Genomic DNA, 23331 nt, shown 5'->3' on the forward strand with positions numbered 1-23331 from the left:
CACATACCGGTCCTGCTGATGGGTTAAGGACCTTCTACGGACCTGTCCATCTCTCCTAGAGTAACTGCCTGTCTCCAAGAATCTCCTCTATACCCTTGAGACTGTGCTGGGAGACACAGCAAACCTTCTGGCAATGACACGTATTGATGTGCCATCCTGGAGAAGTTGGACTACCTGTGTAACCTCTGTTGGGTCCACCAGTAGTGACACTGACTGTAGCCAAATGCAAAAATAGTGACAAAGCAGTCAGGAAAGATGAGGAGGGAAAAATGTCAGTGGCCTCTACGTGTTAAACCATTCCTGTTTTGGGGGTCGTCTCATTGTTGACCCCTAGTGCACCTGTTGTTCATTTACCAATATAACCAAAGCAGCTGAAACTGATTAACAACCCCATCTGCTACTTAACTGACCAGATCAACATCCCGTAAGTTCCACTGACTTGATGACTTACTCTGATTAACAAGTGTTCCTTTAATTTTTATGAGCAGTATATAAAATATAAAATTCAGATAACCTCAGGGGGTTACACATTCTATTTTTCTCCAATGCATAAAAGAGTTCACATGTTGAGTTTATATCTTCAACCCTCCCAGGATGTTATTCAATCCTTTCTAGACATACCGCGGTGCTCAGTAATCTGCTTTAAAGTAATGAATTTCCTTGATTGCTCACCACGCATGAAAAACAACCTTCATGGGCCCCACAAGATGCAGAGAAATGACAAATGAAATGTCACTGCTATCAGTTCTTCTAAAATTATCTTAGCATTGATCTGTCATCGATCCAACCAGAACCAAACCTAATAGCATCAGAATGTGTGATGTTACTTGGACTTTAGTAATAAAGAAACTTCAGCTACCTATGCTGTACGATACAAAACCATATGAGGGCTCCTAAAGAAAACCAGCATTAGCCTTGCTCGCCTCATGAATCAGTTAGCCCACACTTCCCAGAAGGCCTCAGGAGGGCCAGTCAAGAGGGAAGAAATTTAAAACAATCAACATTATATTAGCACAATGGACCTCAAAGGGCAACAGCAAATTGTCTCAGAAGAATTCTACAGTTCAATAAATTACCCACCTTATTTTCTTCACTAATTTTGCTACGTGCCTTGTAACGGACCAAAGTACAAATGCATCTGTACTGCTAAATTCCAACTGAATTCTGTAAGCATAAAATAATATAAAAATACAGAAATGTACATATATTTTCCAACAAACATATTCTTATTTATTGATTAGCCTGAAAATCAGCATACACAAGAGAGAAAACCATTCCGGAGGATTTCATTGTTCTAAATGCAGCAAAATTGATTGCTACTGCAGTCGTTAATTTAAGCTTTTTTTAAGAAAAATCAGTTTTTTCTTGGGTATCTGGTGCATAAAAAATGCAGTTGATGGTTGATGAAACAAAGGCAATGCAGTTCTTCGTCATTAATCTATCCATACATTTTCCATTTGTGATGCCCCGGAGCCCACTGACCTGACAACTCCTAGTTGGGACATCTAGCAGTTTGGAACCAAGGATGGACTACGGTTGAAGTCTCTTAACGGAAAGCCCATCGCTCCCTTGTTACTTCACCAACAAAAAACACAAGTGACATCCTAATCGCCCTTCCTATTCCAACCTGCATCATGTTTGGATACTCCGACCGCGGTACTTCTCACCAGCAAACCTCTCGACTCTTCAGCTCTCCATCAGCGGACTTGACGTACATCACAGCACTCAGACTCTTAGGCCCTCTCTCTGCCACCTCAAACTGCCCTTACTGCAGCACAGCAGGTTTGACTCCACTCTCTGGAACGGCACTTCACACTCCACAGGGGATTTCCAACTGACTATTTCATTCATTTGAACACCCAAACCAGGGTCATTCCCTGTCATATTCTCCTTTCTTGCTTTCTCTAATTCTCCATTACCCCCCACTTCTCCTTTTGCTCTGTCAGTTTATACTTTTGGTGTAAGGGTTACACTACTCGCCACCTGGAGTGCCAATTGGGGCGGCTGCATTGATCTCTCAACTACATGTGCATATTTAATTAACTGATTTCCCCCCCCCACCCCACCCCATAACCCCTCCTGTCAGCAGGTCATCTTTTTACTTATTACACCTGCGCTCACTATAAGCTTTAAGCTTAGAAAGCTAAGCTTAAAATCTAAATTCACATAATCGCCTATCAGTTTCTCACAATTACTTAGAATATGGGATAGTCTTTTACTCCTGAAAGTTAACATGAAAAAGAACTTTCCTTGCTATATCTGTAAAAAGGAGTGTTAATTAAGCCAATTAGGAAATAGTCTCACCTCTAGCATGGCCTGTTACATAAGTTTGCAAATAGGAGATCAACATACAGTTTTCTGACCATGCTTGATGTTCTTCACATAATATGACTGTATGATCAAACTTAGAGAGAAATGAAGCAAGATAAATAAGTCTTAAACAGAACTTTCTTTAAACAATGTGAAGGCTAAGGGGGCACCAGTGAGCCCCAAACCACGAAGACACAATGCAGTCCCAGGTTCACATAAATGGTTGCTTATTACAAGAATACCTTGTACACAAGTAACAGGTCATTTCCTTCCTTCCCCTCTACTGCTCTCTCGCTCTCTCTTTCCAAACCACAATTCTCTCCTCCAGTCAGGTGTTGCCTTCCTTCTTCCCGGCTCAGACTCGTCTGAACAAGGCAGAAGACCCCTTTTATTGAGGACCTGGTAGTACTTCCGGTGATGTGACATAGCCAGCTGGAAACACACCTGGGTTATGAGAATGCCAGGGAGATCCTCCCCCTGGCAGTGCCCCCTATCGTCCACCAAGGATCCCCAAAAGGCTCCACTTCCAGACTCCAAATTCCATGCAGCTCTGCGGGTGTCCGAACTGGGACTCTATATGAGGGACACTGCCACCTATTAAAGTGAGGGAAGAATTTGCTTCCTGCTGTGTTCTCCTGCCAGTTCTTGTAATCTTCTGGCATCCCACCCTGGATGGAGATCATATGGCATCTGACTGGGTATTGCCCCTATTGCATTATAGCATCCCAGCTAGGTAAGGACTCCATCTCCATCTCCATCCTGGGCAGGACGTCCAACCGTACCTCTGGGGTATCTACCAGAACTTTTCTTCTCCTTGTTATATCAATTTTTCTCTGTTTTTATGTTAACTGTTTTGCTTTGAATTTTACAAAAATGAACATATTTGGTCTGTGGAATAATTTGAACACACATCACATTATTTCCAGATGTGTCCTATGAAGCAAACTAAAAGTTGCAGAGCTTTGGTAGTTTGGGACAAATGCAACTAAACTCACACATCTGTGCAGTAACCAGTCATTTTGTACACGGAGTATCGTATCAGTCACTCTAATACAGGGTTATGGCAGCTTGAGTTTATCTCTGAAGCATCCAGTAAAAAGCAGCACCTACCCTGAACAAGATCCCAGTCCACTTCAGACCATCTTGGGTGATAAAAGACCACAGTTACTCAGCTACAGTAAGCAAAAGTCATCTACCATGGGAGCACAGAAAGAGAAACAGAGAGGCTGAGTGGACGTATATAGGTAAAGTGACTGGAATATTGGGCACCTTACTGTTAAAGAGCATGTGATATGTGATAACAGGGCAAGACGAGTTTACTCTGAGACAAACCTTACAAAAGAGGCACTTCAAAACTCTTATAAAATGGGAAAAATGCACAAATCTCTTACTGTTTTGGTGACATAAAGTTCAAGCCAGAGACATGTTGATGGCACAATTAGAAAATTAGATCACAGAAGGCAGCAGACTGACAGTTATCAATTGATAAGGGTGCAGCTTGGGAAGAACATAGAAGGCTGACACCAGGCAAGGACTGTCAAACTGAATACATTAAGGAAAAAATCACTGAGGAAATGCCATGGAGAGCTAGCTGCTATCCTCTTTAATAAAATCCCTGTGTGCGTACAGGTGTCCGTGTGAGTGTGTCTTCTGGTGAAGTGCGCATGCGCGGGGCACGGTGCGATGCGCGATATTACAGTCAGAGAAAGTTACAGGCATTTTACGGAAATACAAACCAGTATTACTGCGAGAGGAAATTAAAGGTACACAATACAGTGACACATATTATAGCCACATACAAGCCAGTATTACTGTCAGAGGAGATTAAAGGCATATTACTGACGCGCACGCCTGTATTACCGCCAGAGAAAAATTAAAGGTATATTACGGACGTACAAGCCAGCGGACGTACAAGACGGTATTACTGTCACAGAAAATTAAAGACACACAATACAAGGCGGCAGCCCACGAAGAACGGTCAGCTCAGCAAGTAAACATCAACAAAAGAAAGGCTGAAAGAAAGAAACATATGACCAACAAAAAGAAAGATCAAAATCCCTTGCCATTTAATATAGACTGTTCCTACTAATGTTTATGCACTACTGTTCTAGCGCCCGTTATTGTAACGGGCTAAATGACTAGTTTTGTATAAACGACACACCCATTTTTAAGAAGTATATTGTACTTATACTGTGGAAGACTACTGAAATTAATTTTAAAAAATCATAAGGTGACCAATTAATGACTTTTACTTTATGGCCATTTTCAAGCTGACTTAAATAAATTCTGAGTAACTGGGAACAATAAGATTATTTACTGCTAATAGCACAGAACATCACCCTCTTGCGTGTCTAAACAGAGTTGTATAGAAAGAATTCTATTGTGCACTGAATTTTTCCTGACTATGAAGTGATGTGAGCAAAGCACACAAAATGGCACATTTCAAGGAAAGCCTGGTGGCAGATGCAATTCTACCAGCCCTAAGTGAGTTCCAGAATGATGAACGAACGATTGAAAATGACGCAACAGGTCAGTGAAGTGAAAAGAAAACAGGCAAAAATATTTGTGCACTTCTTCATCATGAATGGCAATAATGTCATACTTGCCTTCCCTTCACCACTTTTCATTAATGAATCTGACACTTCACCTTCTTTTTTTCCATAAATCCAGTAATAACAGGCACTGTCACTACCCAATCTTTCACTAAGTCATGCAAACAATTCACTTCATCTGCTGTGAAATTCTTAGGTATGTGACATTAACCAAACGCTGCCACCTACTCACTAGGAGAATATCAACGCACCAATCAAATGGGCTGCCATAAGCAGTGCCGGTGACTGGCTATTTTCCTCCATGGGCTAAGCTTATTAGTGCACACCTTGTTTTACAAATAAGTTACTTTTTTAAAATTGAAATTATAGAAAAAGGAAACAGTAATTCAAATTGACATATTTAGTGCACAAAAATTACACATACTGTAGATTACATAATCAAAATTAAACTTTCCTTGCCTTCTGCTTCACAAGATTTTTCACTAAATCCTTCATATCCAGTATGGAAGAGACACAAAGCCCTTAAAATGTTTTGTGCGTGCGGCGACAGTTAGCTGCGACATTTGAAGTATGAAGCTGGAATGTGTACCTTTCTCACTCTGTCTCATTTTGTTTTATTTTTTTGTAATTATTGGTTTATAAATAAATACAAGTACAGACCACTTCAGAAAGCAAACAAGAGTTGTCTATCGAAAAATGGTACTCAAGGCCAACTGACAAATTCAGTAGCTAACCCATGCAGCTGGGTCCCCTAGCCCCCCCACCCCCCTTAAGATTTGTATCCTTGACGAATGCCTAATTCACCATAATGGTGGCGCCGGCTCTGGTCATAAGTATAATTGGGCTGTAGTCACTGGCAGCATGCGCTTGGCATTGTAGTCTACGTACAAACTTCATGCAGCTTTTATAAACAAGGCTTATCCCAGCAGCCTTTTAAAACAAGGAAGGAACCAATACTGAATGATGTGCCACTCACACAAGGAAAACCTAGAACTGGCAACCCCCTCAACAGGTATCCAGTGCTTTAGTGATTCCTGTATAGATAATTTGTACACATCCTTTGAAGAGGTATTTCATAAATAAAATCTTTGTAAGCAACACAATGTTTTTTTCTACATCTAAGCTAGAACTTTTGTTAAAAGTAACCTGTCAGCCTTCCCTCTCTTTCATCAGTATGCACCCCTGTGACAATTGTGGTTAGCTTTGAAAATAACATAGGCACTGTTTTCAAAGAATTTATTGCTAGATGATAATAATTCTTTGCATTTATATAGCGCTTTTCTCACTACTCAAAGCGGCCCAACAGAGCAGAGTCCCTTTTTGGCATTTACAGGATTCAAACCGGCAACCTTCCGATTGTCAGTGCAGATCCCTAGTCTCAGAGCCACCACTCCGCCTCAGATGATCGCAGGGGATGAGTCAGAATTGGAACTTCAGATAAGGCATGGAATTCACCCATCTATAAAATGTATTCTTATACAATTTGTCATATTTCAGATAAAAAATGTGCATTGTACAATTATACGTAGTTTAAAATTGTAATGTGTAGAAAACTAATAAAACCCTAGGCCTGAAGGTATTTTACAATTGATATTGGGAGAACTAACTGGTGACTAGCAAGTTACAAATGTGACTGACTATAAGAAGGGAGACAAAATGGATCCTACCATTGACAGACTAATATCTAAATAAATAAACTACAATACAAATAATTTAAAAGACTATTTATATTAAAAAACTTACCAAGTAACAGCCTGCAACGTTTATGAGGAAATTACCCTGTCAGGTCAAGTACTTCTTTTTGAATGAGTAACTTTAGCAGCTGACACAAGCAAAGCATACAACATAACTTGGTTAGCTTTACAAAAAGCCATTTCACACCAAGTATTAATCTTGAAACTGGAAAGCAATGGCAGCAGAGGTAACCTACAAAGTGGAGAATGATCTACATGGTGTGATACCATCAGTTGTTCTTAAGGGCGTTTGCTTGGACGGTCATATTTTCTTATTTATATAAGACATTAACTCTGATAAAGGTAGTAAACTTATAAAATTCACAGATGAAACTGTAATTAGAAGGTCAGACCACGTTCAGGGGGCAGTTACAACAATTCAAGATGAACTGAACAATCTTGGGGACTGGGTTAACATTTGGAAAATGCAGCTTAATGTAGAAAAGTGTAAAAGGAACATTAATTATAAATACATGCGAGTCACTTAACTGCAGAAAAAAAGGGATTACGCTGACATAGTATTCTCATCACCTAGGCTATGTGCAGGAGCAATTAAACAGACAAATCAGTTAAAATAGACGGTATAAAAAAGTTCTGGTCAACATACTACTAAAAAGACATAGTAACTCTTTGAAATGTACAGAGAAGAACGCTCAAAGGGCACCCAAATGTCCTACTCTGAAAGGAGTCTACACGCTTTCCTTGTCCAAGTGTTTTTCTCTGGGGACGCTGGTTCCCCCCCATGTCCCGAAGATGTGCCAGTTAAGTTAACTGGCCCCATGAGGCTGTGTGCATGTTTGGCCTTTGTTCCCCCCTTACAGAGTAGTTTTCAGCTTTGTGCCCCGTGTTGCCTGGGTGAAATTACATGATGTTTTCCATACCACACATAATTTGTTGAGTAGAAATAAATATATTATAACAACCAAAACAGAAAAGTATACAAAATTTTATTGGTTTGAATAATATCACATTATATCAAAAAATATGAAAGAATGTAAATTATATATGTCAGACACCAAACAGACTCTAAATATTATAATTCATTATCATAGGTACAGTTACATACAGTTCGATTTATATTTTCTATTGAGATTTTCATTTTTTTGTTATAACTTTTAAGCAAAAAAAAAAGGCAAATGGTAAAATAAGTTTTATACACAATTATTATACATTATATATAATGTTAAACCTGTCTTCTTACTTATGCCTTCTGATTGCTGGTTTGATTCCAGGGCAAAATAAATAAAAGGAATAAATCATTACAGTCTTTACACAATTAAAATTAGATTTTTTCAAATTACTTATAAACTGTACCACTGACGTTCATAACATTTTGATTGAGTGAGACTCCTTGTAGCTATTTTGGCATGGGTGACACTGAATATTTTCAACCTACTCAGCATGGCTCAATGCAGGACACAGTAGTGGTGACAACTGATCGTCTAACACTCAGCACTCAGAGCGACTTCTCTGCTTATAACTTACTGGTCTGTTTCATCAAGTGGCCCACAGAATGAGCATTTAGAAGTTAATGAACTGTAGATAATTTGGGCAAGATATGCTGGGCTGTTTCAATTGGACCAAAAAAAAAATCAACAATTAAACATTTAACTGCAAGAAAAAAACTTTTAGTTGTCTTGCTTTAAAAATTTTTTTTAAGACTTCTACCGCAGCAAAACTCAGTTTTATTAGAAACAATTCTTATGCATGGTATAGTAGAGAAATACTACTGTGTAGCAAGTAATAAAATATGTGTATTACATTTCAAAATGTTGCAACTTTATCAGTGTTTTTTTACACGCTAAAATGCTTGAAACTTTAAAAGTAAAACAAAACCAAATACCATGGCAGAAATGACCCCAGTAATCAATTTAGGGTTAGATCTAATTCAGTAATGTGTTGTTAAGCTCAAGGCTGTCTATAAAGCTGCTGTGCAGCTCATTAATATCATCAGTTGTTTCAATGGGGACATTAATTCTATTGGTCATAATCGACTGTGCTTGACTATAATGGGAAATATTAGAATACATTCTGCTGCAGTCAAAGTCATCTACGGGAGGAGGGCTTTCCATGTTGCTCATGAAAGCATGGCCATGGTGGTAAACTCCCAAATGGGAACTGGAGAATGGCTGGTGAGAATATTGGTGATACTGATGCTCAGTGCTTGGGCTATGAGAAGGGCTGGGGCCGGGACTGTGAGATGGACTATGAGGCATGCGACAGGTCTGTAGGCAGCTGTTTCTTCTGACCTGGCGATGAATGTCCAGCTTGGCAATGAGAGGCTTTCCAATGTTGACTTCCTTCCTCCAGTCCACCAGATCATCCACAGAGGTGAATCTGCCCTGGAGGCATACAGTGAATGTAAGATGTTCCTTGTGGAAAGAATATAAAAAAATAATTTTATCATTTTGTTAAAGATGAGGAAGGAGGAACAATGTTAATATTTTGCCTTGTTGGAAATACTTGTGAGAATGCCGCAACAGTCTCTTCAGGATCACAACACCTGTGGTCGGGTTTTGCCCAACAAAGTCAAAAATACAGTGATCCCTCGCTACATCGCGCTACGCCTTTCGCAGCTTCACTCTATCGTGAATTTTATATGTAAGCATATTTAAATATATATCGCAGATTTTTTGCTGGTTCGCGGATTTCTGAGGACAATGGGTCTTTTAATTTCTGGTACATGCTTCCTCAGTTGGTTTGCCCAGTTGATTTCATACAAGGGACGCTACTGGCAGATGGCTGAGAAGCTACCCAACTTACTTTTCTCTTTCTCTCTCTTGCGCTTTCTCTGATCCTGACGTAGGGGGTGTGAGCAGGGGGGCTGTTCGCATACCTAGACGATATGGACGCTTGTCTAAAAATGCTGAAAGATTATCTTCACGTTGCTACCTTCTGCGCAGCTGCTTAGTGAAGCGACATGCTGCACGGTGCTTCGCATACTTAAAAGCTTGAAGGGCACATATTGATTTTTGCATGTTTGTTTTTCTCTGTCTCTCTCTATCTCTCTCTCTCTCTCTCCCTGCTCCTGACGGAGGGGGTGTGAGCTGCCGCCTTCAACAGCTTTGTGCCGCGGTGCTTCGCATACTTAAAAGCTTAACAGCCCTATTGATTTGTTTGCTTTCTCTGTCTTTATGACAGTCTCTGCTCCTGACACACACTCCTTTGAAGAGGAAGATATGTTTGCATTCTTTTAATTGTGAGACAGAACTGTCATCTCTGTCTTGTCATGGAGCACAATTTAAACTTTTGCAAAAGAGACAAATGTTTGTTTGCAGTGTTTGAATAAAGTCCCTGTCTCTCTACAACCTCCTGTGTTTCTGCGCAAATCTGTGACCCAAGCATGACAATATAAAAATAACCATATAAACATATGGTTTCTACTTCGCGGATTTTCTTATTTCGCGGGTGGCTCTGGAACGCAACCCCTGCGATGGAGGAGGGATTACTGTACAGCCAGGAAAGAGACTCGGAATGAAAAGCTGGAAAGAATCTGGTAGTGATTTTTGTCAGTTGGGAAAAAAATTACAAACAAAGTCACAAAAACATTGAAAAAGTAAACAATAACCAAAAACTAGCAGTGCCACCTTGAACGCGTTTGCTTGAGGAAACTTGCGCTTGCCTTGTTGCAGTACAATCCTGAAGCACTGCGTCATACAGGATGAAGTTCTGCTTGCTGGAATCTGTTACTTGTGCACTCTCAGACGTATCTTTAATGAATCAAAATTTCTGGAGGCTTTCTTTGCATTGTAATCACACATCAGTCACCCTGTAAACGTCCAGTGTCCCCATTCAAATTTGAGAGCCAAGTAAAGACAGGAGATGATTAAGAATGACTAGGCCATGGTGGGCAATTTAGCCAGGACACTACACCCTACTCTTTACAAAGGAAACCCAGAGAACTTGTATGAGAATAGACAGGACCTCGGTTTTACATCTTATCTGAATGACGGCACCATTTTTTACAGCAAAGAATCCTCATCACTGCACTGAGGCATTCGGATCTACATTCAAACCACAGCGTAAGAAGCCCCCCACCCTGCTGGTCTCACCAACACCTCTTCCAGCAGCAACCCAAGCTTTTTCCTAGATGGTTTCCCATCCAAGTACTGGCTGGGTGCAAACATGCTTAGCTTCAGGTAGTTGTGAAGTGCATATGGTATGGCTGCTGACAAGGGAACAAACTATAAAACTTGCACAATGTGTTAGCACCCAAATGAAAAAGCGTAACAGGTCATTTCTGAACAAAAGTTCAGACGTTGATCAAAAGACAACTAAATTATAATTGAAAAGTATATAGGTAGTTAAAATTATGTAAGTGAGAGAGAGGAGTTTAAAACTTGTACAAAGTACTCTATAGGCCCAGTTAACAAATATGAACAACAAATGGCAGATCACAAAATGCTGAGTCCAAATATTTCATGGAAACCTGGAGGTTTTGTCATAGATAATCAATCATAAATTTGCACTTATTTGGTACATACATTCATATTAGCTAACCAACTTCTTAAACCGAGTTTATAGTGTCACATTTTTTGTAATTCTCAAAGGCTTTGCAAAAATTGTTATAACAGTTACTCAGTCAATTTAGACGTAAAAATAGTTGGTCAAAGAAATAAATATGTATTTTTTAAAAGGTAGAAAAATACAACATGTGTTCCTTTTCTACTGAAAAGTAAGCTTAAGATATGATTACAGATACTGCTGCACCAGTCCATTTAGAGGATGTTTCTTGTGCTGACATTCTACCATCTGCTGGACAACTAAATGATTACACCCCATCATTTTTCAATCACAGTTGCAAAAGAGATATGGTGCTGTGTGATATTTTCACAAAAGTTATAAACACGATATGTAAAAATGTACAATCAAATATAGAAATGCTTAAATTAAAAATACAGGTGCAAATCAGTCTGAAGGAGAAAGATCAGTCCATTCATTAATTTTCTGAAACTTAAAGACATATTCTGGCAACACCAGACACAAACATATAAGCAACCAATTATCATTTAATAAAGTAACTTTTCATACTGAATGCCATCCCATGATGTAATACATGTGCAGACATATCAAGTATGAATGTTTACATATAATTTTTATAATTCAAGAAAAAACATGCTCAGCGCCAGGCAAAAAGTTAGGGGTTAGGGGCTTAACTAGACGTAAGAGTCTAAGTTTAAAGACCGGATTGAGTCGAGTCACAAATCTGGGGAAGGCTACAAAAATGCCTGCAGCATTGAAGGCTGCCAAGAGCACAGTGGTCTCCATAACTCATAAATGGAATAAATTTGGAACAACCATGACTCTAGGTAGAGCTGTCTAAATGGTGAATCTGAGTAATCGGAGGAGAAGGATCTTGGTAAGTGAACAAGAACCCAATTGTCACTCTGTCTGGGCTCCACAGAAATTGAGTGGAAATGGGAGGAACTTGCAGTGGTGACTTTCCTTCTGGAACACTCCACTAGTCTGGGCTGTATGGCAAAATGTCCAGATGACACATAAATGCCAGTTTGGAGTATGCATAAAGGCCTTAAAAACTCTCAGACCAAGGGAAACAATATTTTCTGTTCTGATGAAGCCAAGATTGCACTTTGTGGCCTCAATTGTAAGCATCACATCTGGAGGAAACCAGGAATCACTCATCATCTACACAATACCATTCCAACATCAAAGCATGGTGTTGGCAGCTGCAGGGGCTGGGAGACTTGTCAGGGTCGAGGGAAAGCTAAACAGCAAAGTATTAAGAGATTCTGTATCTTTAACAAAAATCTGCTTCAGAACACTCTGAACCTAAGACTGGACCAAAGGTTTACTTCCTACAGAACAATGACCTTAAGCACCGGGTCAACTCAGTGAATATTCTTGAGTAACCCAGCTACAGCCCAGAATTGAACCCAATTGAACATCTCTGGAGAGATCTCAAAATAGCTCTCCATTGACAATTTCCATCCAACCTGACAGAGCCTGAGAGGATCTGCAGAGAAGAAAAGTAGAAAATCCCCAAATCCAGGTGTGGGAAGCTTGCCTTATCATTTCCAAGAAGACTCCATGCATAATCGCTGCCAAAGGTATTTCAAATAAATATGAATAAAAGGTTTTAATACTTCCGTCAATGTGATATTTCACCGTTTTCTTTTTTTTTTTTGCAAAAATTTCCAAAATCTTATTTTCACTTTGCTATTCTGAAGTATTGAGTGTTGCTTGATTATGGAAAAATGAATTGAGACAATTTTAGCACATGGCCGCAACACAGAAAAATGTGAAGGGATCTGAATACTTTCTGTATGCACTGTAAACATTTTTGGAGTGTGACCTTCTACAAAATATTTTGGTAAATATAAATATGAAAAAAACTGAATTATGCTGCCTTTTATAGTAGCCAACACACCAAAACACTACAAAAATAATACAAATTTTTAATTTCTAAATTTAAATTACAGGCAGGTTAAGCTGCTTGTTCATGGTCATACAGGTAGATTGCAGTATGGAATGAAATTACAACTTTTACAGACTGTGACTGATTTCTTTGAAAAGAGTAAATGTTCTTATAAAAATATCTTCACTAATTAATTAAAATAAACCATGGATGCACTTACAATACCACATATAGGATTTATTTTAGCTATCATCTATGGTCTGATCACAAACCTATTTTATTCTTCACTCATTTTTTTATTTGTTAAATAATACTAATGATTTCATATCTAAAAAGCAGAAAGTGGGTGATGTGTTGATTATACCTCCATCATGGCCTGATGTCCTAGGACTGTTCATTGATTCAGCCGAAAATGCTACTTCTGCTCCTGCCTCAACTGCTTACACTGCAATCTTGTTGTTGTGTCCTTAAGGAGTGTATTTTAGCAAAGTACTCAAAGTGAAATACATAATGTCAATTTGTTTAATAGAATTAAGGAACATCTTTTTTTAGTAAGCCATTATTTTCAACAAGCAATAGAAAACAGTGTTGATTTAAATCTCACAGGGAAGTTATAACGGGTAAAATACATGTCCTGGGATATAAAGGGTTTTAGTAAAAGAGGTTAGGGGGAAATGTTGGATTGTGTCCAGTAGACCCTTACCTTTAGTTTTTGCAGGGAACTTAGTCTTGTATACAGACAGTGTTCAGGAAGACTTTTAGACAGTAAATAACTACCAGTTTCCTCAGGGGTGACTTTGTTTGTTTCCTTGGGGTCTACATCCAGGTCCTAAAGTAAGAAATGTTTATTAAAAACATAAGATAAAACAGATAAATCAATAAAATCTCCTATACAAGTTCAGTCATTAATGCCTGTGTTCAAAGCCCATTGTAATAAGGTATGTAAAACATTTCCATAGACAATTAAATTCTTATCACACTGCATTTAATTAAATACTGTTATTTCAGTTTTTCATAATTTTTTATGAAATAACAGTACTTTGCACTTACTTTGAAGACCAAAGAGCTGCAATAGCTGCATAGACTCAGGAGAAGGCCATTACAGTTACAAACATCTCTTCATACAATCCACTTAGCTTCCCTTTAAAGTCGTCCCACAGCATGCAGACTTATATGTCACACCCAAACTCTGGTCATCTTACTGTAAAGCTAACCTTAAGAAAAAAACCTGAAGTGTTTTGTATTTCTTATCTGCTGTGGACTACATTTGTATATGAAGAAATGAAGAAGTGCTAAATAGGTGACAGTAAGCTTCATATTGCCTTTAATAAAAATCCATCCATCTGCCCATATTCTTAACCAACTCATTACAATTTTATGGTTTCAGAAAGTGCCTAGGGCAAGAATCAGCTCTGGATATGTTGCTGTCCTGTCACATACACAAACACTTAGATTTGCCTGTTAATATAATGCAGAATTCTTGGATGTGAGAGGTAACTACAAAACAAGAGGAAAACTCAAGAACAACAGGCAAATATTACAGTGTCAGAGGCCTGGTTCCTATCCTTATCCAGGCATTGCTAAGAATGAAAGTGTAAAAATGTCAATTTAGAAAATAGACTACTGAAGGGATAGACCAAGCCTAGCCAAAATAAACCAACAATTTAATTTGTTTGCTGCTCAAATCCTTGACAGACACATATCTTTTCATGTTTCCATTTGTTGTGCAATTCTAGTGTAGCTAGCCAGACAGCAGTTCAATATTATGTTGCACTTCTTAACATTATAAATTAAAAAAAAAAATAATCTGATTAAATTGGTATCAGAATTCCTGTTTAGTCAAACATGAAAACTCCTTGATACACTAGCATCCTTTCAATATTCCATTTGTAACTCTTTTCCACCTGTTACTATGACATGCATGTTGTCCTGTGCTTACTGCATAATATAATTATCATCTGTTTCAATAAGATTAAAGGAACAGAGGAGTACAGGTGTAAATAATTAGTATTGCTCTCTACATGCTAATGTTTGTACAAGCTTAGATACAGACAATATTTCATCATGTCTCTTTCAGAAGCTTATACTGATTAGGCAAAATTGGCTGACACAAGGTTCTAATTTTATTTCAGTGGCTTCTATAAGTGCAAAGACGAACATAATAAAGAACCAGCTAACAAAGGTGCTGTTTAAATTAAGTGCGGTGTCAGAACACTATAAGCACAGAGTTGGCAATGATTCATCTAAAATCAGAAGCACTATGTTTATGGAATTTTAATAGTAAACTAGACAATTTAAGAATGCACATTGAGCAATCAGTTTCAGCTGTAGTATTACTGTATTGCAGTATGCTACACCTTGGGTGATTTGCCTTTGTAAATCTCATGCCATTAGGTTCTAACAAAAAATAAACAACCACCTTTAGGCTTAACTCAATATACACTGTTGAAAAATTACTTTCAGTAGTTCTTACACAATTGAAACTTATTGAAACACTGTTTTCAAATCCTTCACCACGGATATTGTTAAACTCTCTTCTCTTTTTAGTAGTGGGGTGCTGTGTTAAAGAGTAAGCACCAGCTGTCTGAGATGTCTATTTTATTAGAGTGAGCAATATGAGTTAGACCCTCAACAAATTTAGGGAAGAAAGGGAAAATGAGAAGTCTCAGCAAATGAATTTTTTAGGAGTTTAATACTCTACTGTTGGTCCTAGCCAAATTAGCGAGTTTGATGGTAGATGAGACCACACTGGCAGAAATTTTAAAAAAGTTAGAAACATTCAAAAAATGCATTTATTCTAATGAATGTACACTTCTTCTAACAATAACATAACTCTTAATTATGGGAAGTTAGTGAGATTTACCAATGTCATTGTAAAACTCCCTCCAAACTGATAAAACTTTTGGCTGCTACTCCAGTTTCCTTGGCTGAACACAAACTATGAAACGCTTTAGTTTCCCACTAGGTGACTTTTGTTGGGCTGGTCCATATCTATCTCAGAACTACATATTTTTATTTAAAAAAGACTCCTATTACTATTTACTTCCATTGTTGGTAATACAGTATACTGACTGTATAAAGAATAGGTTTTAATACTGCACATGTATATGACATGTGTAATTCAGCCACCAAATATTTTTTTAAATTATAAAAAACAAACAAACAAACAACTGTGGGCTAAAACTTTGTCATAGTCGGAGATAAATTGTAAATGGTTACTTACTAGAGTACTATTATTCAACCAGAGCTAAAGTGTTGAGATGCAGTCAAATTCAAATGAGATGAGAAAGCTATGAACCATACGCCAGAATGCCAGAACCTAAATTGCACTTGTTCACAGACTAAATCCATAATTTTGGATAAGTTTCTACTAGTGCTGCAAAGGAATTTATAAGCAAGTTTTGGTGATGCGAATCACAGTGGCTCTCTGGAGACAGTCTTCAGCAAACAGACAAACTCTATTAACAACCCATTATCTGCCCACAAAAATTCTAAAACAGTGTTGCAAAAACGAAATGAAAAAAAATTTAAACACCATATATATTCGCATATAAGTCGGGTCTTGAAACCCGAAAAATCGATCATAAAATTAGACCTCGACTTATACGTCCGTTCAAAAATTCAACACTTAAATTTTTTTTTTTACATCTTCTTGCTTCCTCCAATCTCGCACCAGTTTCTCAGATACATTGAATTTTGTTGCAGAGGTGCAGCTACCAATTTCTTTCACCACTTCAATGACTTTTAATTTAAAAACCATCTTTATATTTTCTTCTGATCGAGCACTCCATTGTAGATAAGGGATGCTCTTAAGATGAAGGTGTATGAGGGTGTGAGATACAAAAAAACACAAAACAGTGCAAACGTCGCTTCAGAATAGTTCAGGTATTACTGTGTGGTCACGTAGGCATAATACATAGAAAAAAAGACCGTAGTTACTCTCTCAGGTGGGCGTTAGCATATCATAATCTCTTGGACCAATAGCATGAGTTTTCCACATTTGACTTATACGACCGACATTATAAAATACCGGAAATTATACTGTAAAATTAAGCCCCAACTTAAATGCAACTTTTAAAATATTCAAGTCTCATGAACTGAAAAAAAATATCTAAAGCATACAAAACAGGGAAAAATGTGTTTTCCTGTTCTTCACAGTATCATTGTAATCACCACACATCACATGTAGGTAATACAAAACCACCACACGCATCCAAATTCTGACCATTGGAGTCTACAGATATAGCTATATGACCTATAAACCCATCAGATCATTACATTCTGCTCTTAAAATAAAGCTGTTTTTTTCCCATCTTTTTACTTGATCTATCAGCATGGAGTTGTGTATTCTCTCAGTATTTACCATTCAATTTTGCCAATACCAGTTATCTTTTCACCTTAAGGTGATAACTTAGTTCACCAGTATGGAAATACCACGCCTGCTGATGATGTACAATAGTTCAGAGGCAGTGACACACCCTACAGTAGAATACCGTATTTACACGTGTACCACGCACACATTTTTCCCGAAAATTAGCATTAGAAAATCAGGTGTGTGTCATACAAGAGGAAATTTTTTTCTGTAATATTTACTTCTTCTGCTTGGGCTCTCTCTCTCTCTCACACTCTCTCTTTCTTTCGTCATGCAACAAAAACAGAAGGGCATTTCGCGGAAAACATGCCCTAAACGTTTCCTATACAATCACAACGCGTGTCGTACATGGGGCAAAAAATTTTTTCGCGATTTTCTTTGTAAAAATTAGGGTCCATATCTTACACGAGGGCGCGTGGTACACGAGTAAATACGGTAATTATAACAAATACTTTTTCTTGCTGGCAACATCCACAGATGTAACCCTCTGCCTGCTAATGGCCAGTAACTTCTCATGACTCTTCTACTTGAATGAGATAAAATCCTACAACTGCAAATTTAGAAACTCTTTGGCTCTGTGTGTCCAGAGGTGTCAAGCAGTGGTGACTGCAGGAGGAGGTCAAACAAGATGCTAAAAGACTGCAATACCACTGTTTTTATTGTTCTTCCATTATTGTTGAACTGTTTCGTTTTTCAGTTGTCCTTTTTTGTGTATCGTTATTATAGCAATGAAGTTTGAAATTTCAATCCAAAAACTGGTGTCACATTTCTTTTTTCTCATCAGTTTATTATAAAACATTAAAAACAACACAGGCTACTCGATGACTGCATCTTTTTAACAGGAAAAACTATGGTTGTGATAAATACATTTATAAAAAAATCACAAACAGAAGCAGAATATATAAATGACTCAAATCACAGAGTCATTTCCATTAATCTGAAAGAGAAACCAATGATGATGACGATGACTATGTATTGTACACTTCAACAATTTAGAACAAAAATTATAAACACTAACTTACAAATTCAGCACAGAAAGAAGAATCACTTTACAGTTATGGAAAAAAAAAAATCACAAGTCTTACCGGTGTAAAATTTGTAACATATGCTTGGCAGGACGTCATATCAATTGGTTTTTTCACAATACTTGTGTAAATCACCATGACATTAGAAAACTCGGCAGCAAACCCAAGTTTAATCTTGACTCCACAGTCAAAGTCTAAACACATGCTTTCGGGAAGCTCTAGAAACAAAATAGCATCAAGTCAGGAAATCTTAAAAGAGACTCAATATCCTGAACTGTGTCCTATTTAAATGTTAAATGCATACAGTGCATGGTCATATTTCAATTAATCACATTTAGAAAAATGCTAATATAGGGTGAGCCAAAAAGAAATACCACATTTCAAACATTTATTCTACAAAAAAAACGCTACAAGATAAAATAAATTTCATTACGACACAATAAAGGGTACACAAAATAGATTCTTTCACTGTGTTTTAAAAATGATGTCTTCAAAGTGGTGGCCGTCATTAGCAATACACTCTTCGAGATGATTTCTGAATGCTTGCATGACTCGTTTGGCCATTTCAAGGGGAATAGCGGCGATTTCATTGCGAATAGTGTCCTTGAGGGCTCCAAGGTTTCGAGGTTGGTGTGTGTACACTTTCAACTTGAGGTAGCCCCACAAGAAGAAATCACACAGAGTGGGAACAGGCGAATGTAAAGGCTACCCGACATCGCTGTGCAGGGAGATCAGTTTCCCCGGAAACATCTCCCGCAAAACTTGCATGGATCTCTGCACCATATGAGCTGTTGCTCCATCCTGTTGAAACCAGGCACCCAACACATACATTTCTTCTAGTTGGGGCCGCAAAAAGTTCTGTAACATTTCAATGTAACGTTCTGAAGTGATGGTGACTGTTGCTTCCCTCTCCTCAAAAAAAGTAACAGTCTACAATGCCAAATTCTGCCACCGCGTACCAAAGTGTAACATGCTCACTGTGGGTTTCAGCCCAGTATCAAAGGTTTTGCTTATTTACACAACCATTCAAATGGAAATGTGCCTTGTCGCTGCACATGACGATGGCATCTTGATGAACAGTTTGCAGAATGTTCACGCACATTTCTCTACAGCTCTCCCAGTGAGTTCCTGCACTGCAATCATTTTGTATGGATGGAAATTAAGGTCCTCATGCAAAATCTTCCTCAAAGACATGCTGAAAATGCCTAAGGCAGAATCATGTTTGCATGCTGACTGTCTAGGAGACTGCAAAACTGATCCCCTTACAGCTTGGATGTTTTCAGGTGTTTGTACAATCCGAGGACGGCCTGGAAATTTTCTCTTCAATATTGTCTCTGTCTGTCTGAATTTAGACACCCACTGAAGAACTGTTTTCTGATTTAGGACGTCACCATTAGAAGGAATGCTGAAGTGCACGTTGCATAGTAATGATGCATTTGTTGTTTTTGAAGAACGCTTTGACAACGAAACCATGGTGTGCACCAGACCAAAGCATGTTGCAGACTGAAAACTACAAGGGATTGCCTATCAAAGGACCCCAACCCAATGACCTTGAGAAATGTACTTCACTTTGGCTCACCCTGTAGTATAGAATATCTACAATACACAGGTACCAAATAATCTGTACACTGCACATGCAATTTAAATATAGAACATAATATTACTTTATACAGTACACATTTTATCTTTAAAAATGTTAATGTAGAATTGTGAAATGGTTTTGTACATTTATATTGCTACTTCCAGTCAAGAAGCACATCCAACTTCCAACCTATACAACTAATTTTCATTTCATCCATCCATCGGACCCACTTATCTAATTCTGGGTTATGATAGGCCAGAGCCTATCCCAGCAGAATCATGTTTAGGACACATTGATAGATACCCATACTCACTTATTTTGTTTTAAATTGGGGCTCTCTGGCGTCCACTTCTAAGCTTCCTTGCTCATTTGATGTCTGACAGGAGGTTTTGTTGTTTCATCAATGAATGTACCCACTAAGCCCCTCCACCCCAGCACAACAACACTCACTTATTCTGAGCCAATTTAGAATTATATATTAACTTAAAGGCTGCGGTGGGCTGGCGCCCTGTGTTGGCTGGGATTGGCTCCAGCAGACCCCTGCGTCCCTGTAGTTAGGATATAGCAGGATGGATAATGGATGGATTAATTTAAAGGGTGCCTGGGGCACAGTAGTAGTGCTGCTGCCTTACAATGAGGAGAATGGCCTTCAAGTCCCAGATAATCCCAGCATGGACTTTGGAAGTTCTCCTTGTGTTTGTGGGGTTTTTCCACTGCTGCAGTTTCCTTACAAACACATGCAGATTAGAAGGATTAGCAAGGATAAATTGGCCCTGTGTGTGTGTTCACCCTGTGACAGGTCGACACCTTGTCCAGAAATTGGACCTGCCTTGTACCCAGTAGATGTTGGGATAAGCTCCAGCTTCTCCAAACCATGCTCTGAATAATCAGATCTAGAAAATGAATGGATGGATAGATGGATGGAAAAATATAATATTTAATTGCTGAAAAGGGAATAGGCAAGAGCTACCATTTCTGTTCTTTCCCTCAACCTCTGCAAAATAATACAAAACCATGCATCATTTTCATACAAATAAGAACACATTATCAAAATATACACTAATAAACTAATAAAAACACCTATACACTTTGTATCGATTTGTTTTGAAGATAAACTTTAACAAATTCAAATGTAGTAGATAGAAAAAAAAACATGTATCAGTATAGGAGAGAATTACGTAATTTTTGGCCTGTTTATCCTAAAAATCAGCTACTCTAAAAGAAGCAGCAACTATAAAAAAGAAAAAAAAATAATTATGTGCTTTAAGGTTGTACCATGAGCCTTTGCCCACTGCAAATTTCGGGCCATTGCTTCAGCTGAGCAACCAATAGGTTGGATTGGATCAGTTAAAGATCTTTTTTCTGAAAGGCAGCTGCGTATTTCCAAAGCTTGCTTTCCCTTTGTGGGATCAAACTTGCCCATATCTACAAAAAAAAAAAAAATAGATACATATTAAGTTTTTATATGTACCACAAACATGAATAAATTTTTAAGCAATATTAAAAATGTACTACACCTAGATTACTAACACCACAAAGACACGCATATTTTTTATCACGATGTGTATTGATGGTTAGACAATGCAGCCCACTGCTGAATCAGGTCTGTATTCACCTGTATTTAGTCTCTAAATGTACTCCACCTATTGGCATAAAACTCTGCAAAAATGTTTGCATGTTTCCACATATGGATTGATTTTTTTCTACCTTGCTTTATTACTTTCTCTATCAAAAGGGTACTGAAAATAATTGCATGCATGGTTGGAGGGTATAATATATTCCACACTCTAATATATTGTTTCTGGAAGTAGATGACAAGTTATCTCTGTTGGAACAATGAGAAATAATCTACAACTCTGACAACAGAATGGCAACTCATCAAAATTAATAAAAATAAAAATGTGCAGTGAAGGGTGAGATAATGGCTGTGTCAGTGTGTATCCGCTTAAGGAAAAAAACAGACAAAAAGTAATTTCATGCTAAAAATAAGTAATATCATACTTACTGATGGCTCAACAGCTGAAGCTTGTGTTTATAATATAATTTTTGTTTTTTTAATATTACAGCACATACAGTATACATAATACACACACATCATAACATTCTGAATTAGTTGTGGCTGCAATAATAGCTTTCCTCATAGCAGACTAGTACCAGATTGATTGGCTAACCTAGACATCTTACAGAAACACAAGTTTTAAGTTGTGTTACAGATTTACACAGGGGTATGGTCAGGACTGTGAGTGACCCACTGAAGTACATCTACCAGTTTTATTCTGGAATTACAAGAAATGTGTTTCTTTTTTCTTTCCCCAAAGGCTACACTTTACTCTGTCACTTTCTTCTACAATTTTGCACTTTTTCTGTGCCTTTAAAAAAAATCAACAGACTTCATTTTAGATAATGTCTCATCTTGAACATTAACTATATGAGTTTGTGCCATACAGAAAGCTTTATATTTTGGTGAAAATGTTTTAAAGTAATATCCCCTAAACACAAATTCCTATCACCCAATCCTAATATGACCACCTGTTTGGGAAGATTCAAAAGAATTTTTTTTTGACATTTTTACTATACAGTCCTTTATTATGCAAGGCTTTGTTGCTGAACTTGAAGTTCAATTTCAGACACTAAAGTAATTGTTTTTATCCTTACAGCTTCCCTTCTTCATACTTGACTGCACAATTTGAAAAGGACTGCATTCACTAGGCAGGGTCTGGGTGATGTGATACAATTTTTCTTCTGTTGACTACTGAATTAACTGAGCTTAGTTTAGTTTTCAAACTCTAAGAAATGTTTTTCCACGATTTTTCTAGTTTATGCATTATAATTTCTTAATTTCCCAAGCTCATAGCAAGCCTTATTGTATATTTATGTGTATTTCTTTTAAATTCACTAAATAATCAATAACTCTCATCCTGCTCTGTTACAATGAAGGCTAACTGCCTCCTCAAGTTCAGTGACCCTAACCTCAAGGTGTTACATCTGTCACAAATACAAGCTTTCTTGAAAGAAGTTTCTGAGAAGCTCAAACAAAGAAACAAATAAGACTGGAGTTGTAATGGCTTAGTTTTTACTATTTTGTTGGGTGGAGATTTTGTTCTGAAGACTATAAATAAAGCCTATATTCTTACTCATTTATTTATTATGTATGTAACCTCTCTCTTCTGCTAATTATTAACTAAATACTCCAGGACAGCTTGTAGTAGTTGATCTGTAGCAGATTACGTTTAAGTTTACTTGTCTACAACATCCTCATATGATTTATGTTATCTTCACACACCATAAGTACTCAGCATACCACCTGAGCATTACAAGATGTGAATTAACCTGTAAAACTCTAAAAGACTTCAAATAATTCACACTGTCTTAAGTGCTTTA

At 37.7% G+C, this 23331-nt stretch overlaps 1 protein-coding gene across 5 annotated transcripts in view; it reads right to left on the reverse strand.

Moving 5' to 3' along the window:
- Nucleotides 1–7525: 7525 nt before the first annotated feature.
- malt1 (MALT paracaspase 1) overlaps nucleotides 7526–23331 on the reverse strand; it is a 65683-nt gene continuing 49877 nt past the window's right edge. For all 5 annotated transcript variants that reach the window (XM_051927625.1, XM_051927624.1, XM_028802505.2 and 2 more), the window contains 4 exons: nucleotides 21226–21375; nucleotides 18429–18586; nucleotides 13675–13800; nucleotides 7526–8967 (listed from right to left, as the gene is read on the reverse strand). In XM_051927625.1, coding sequence (XP_051783585.1) covers nucleotides 8479–8967; nucleotides 13675–13800; nucleotides 18429–18586; nucleotides 21226–21375 — 923 coding nt within the window. In that variant the 3' untranslated portion in view covers nucleotides 7526–8478. The remainder of the gene's footprint in view (nucleotides 8968–13674; nucleotides 13801–18428; nucleotides 18587–21225; nucleotides 21376–23331) is intronic.

Source organism: Erpetoichthys calabaricus, chromosome 5 (assembly GCF_900747795.2).
Source record: "Erpetoichthys calabaricus chromosome 5, fErpCal1.3, whole genome shotgun sequence".
NCBI classification, from domain to species: domain Eukaryota; kingdom Metazoa; phylum Chordata; class Cladistia; order Polypteriformes; family Polypteridae; genus Erpetoichthys; species Erpetoichthys calabaricus.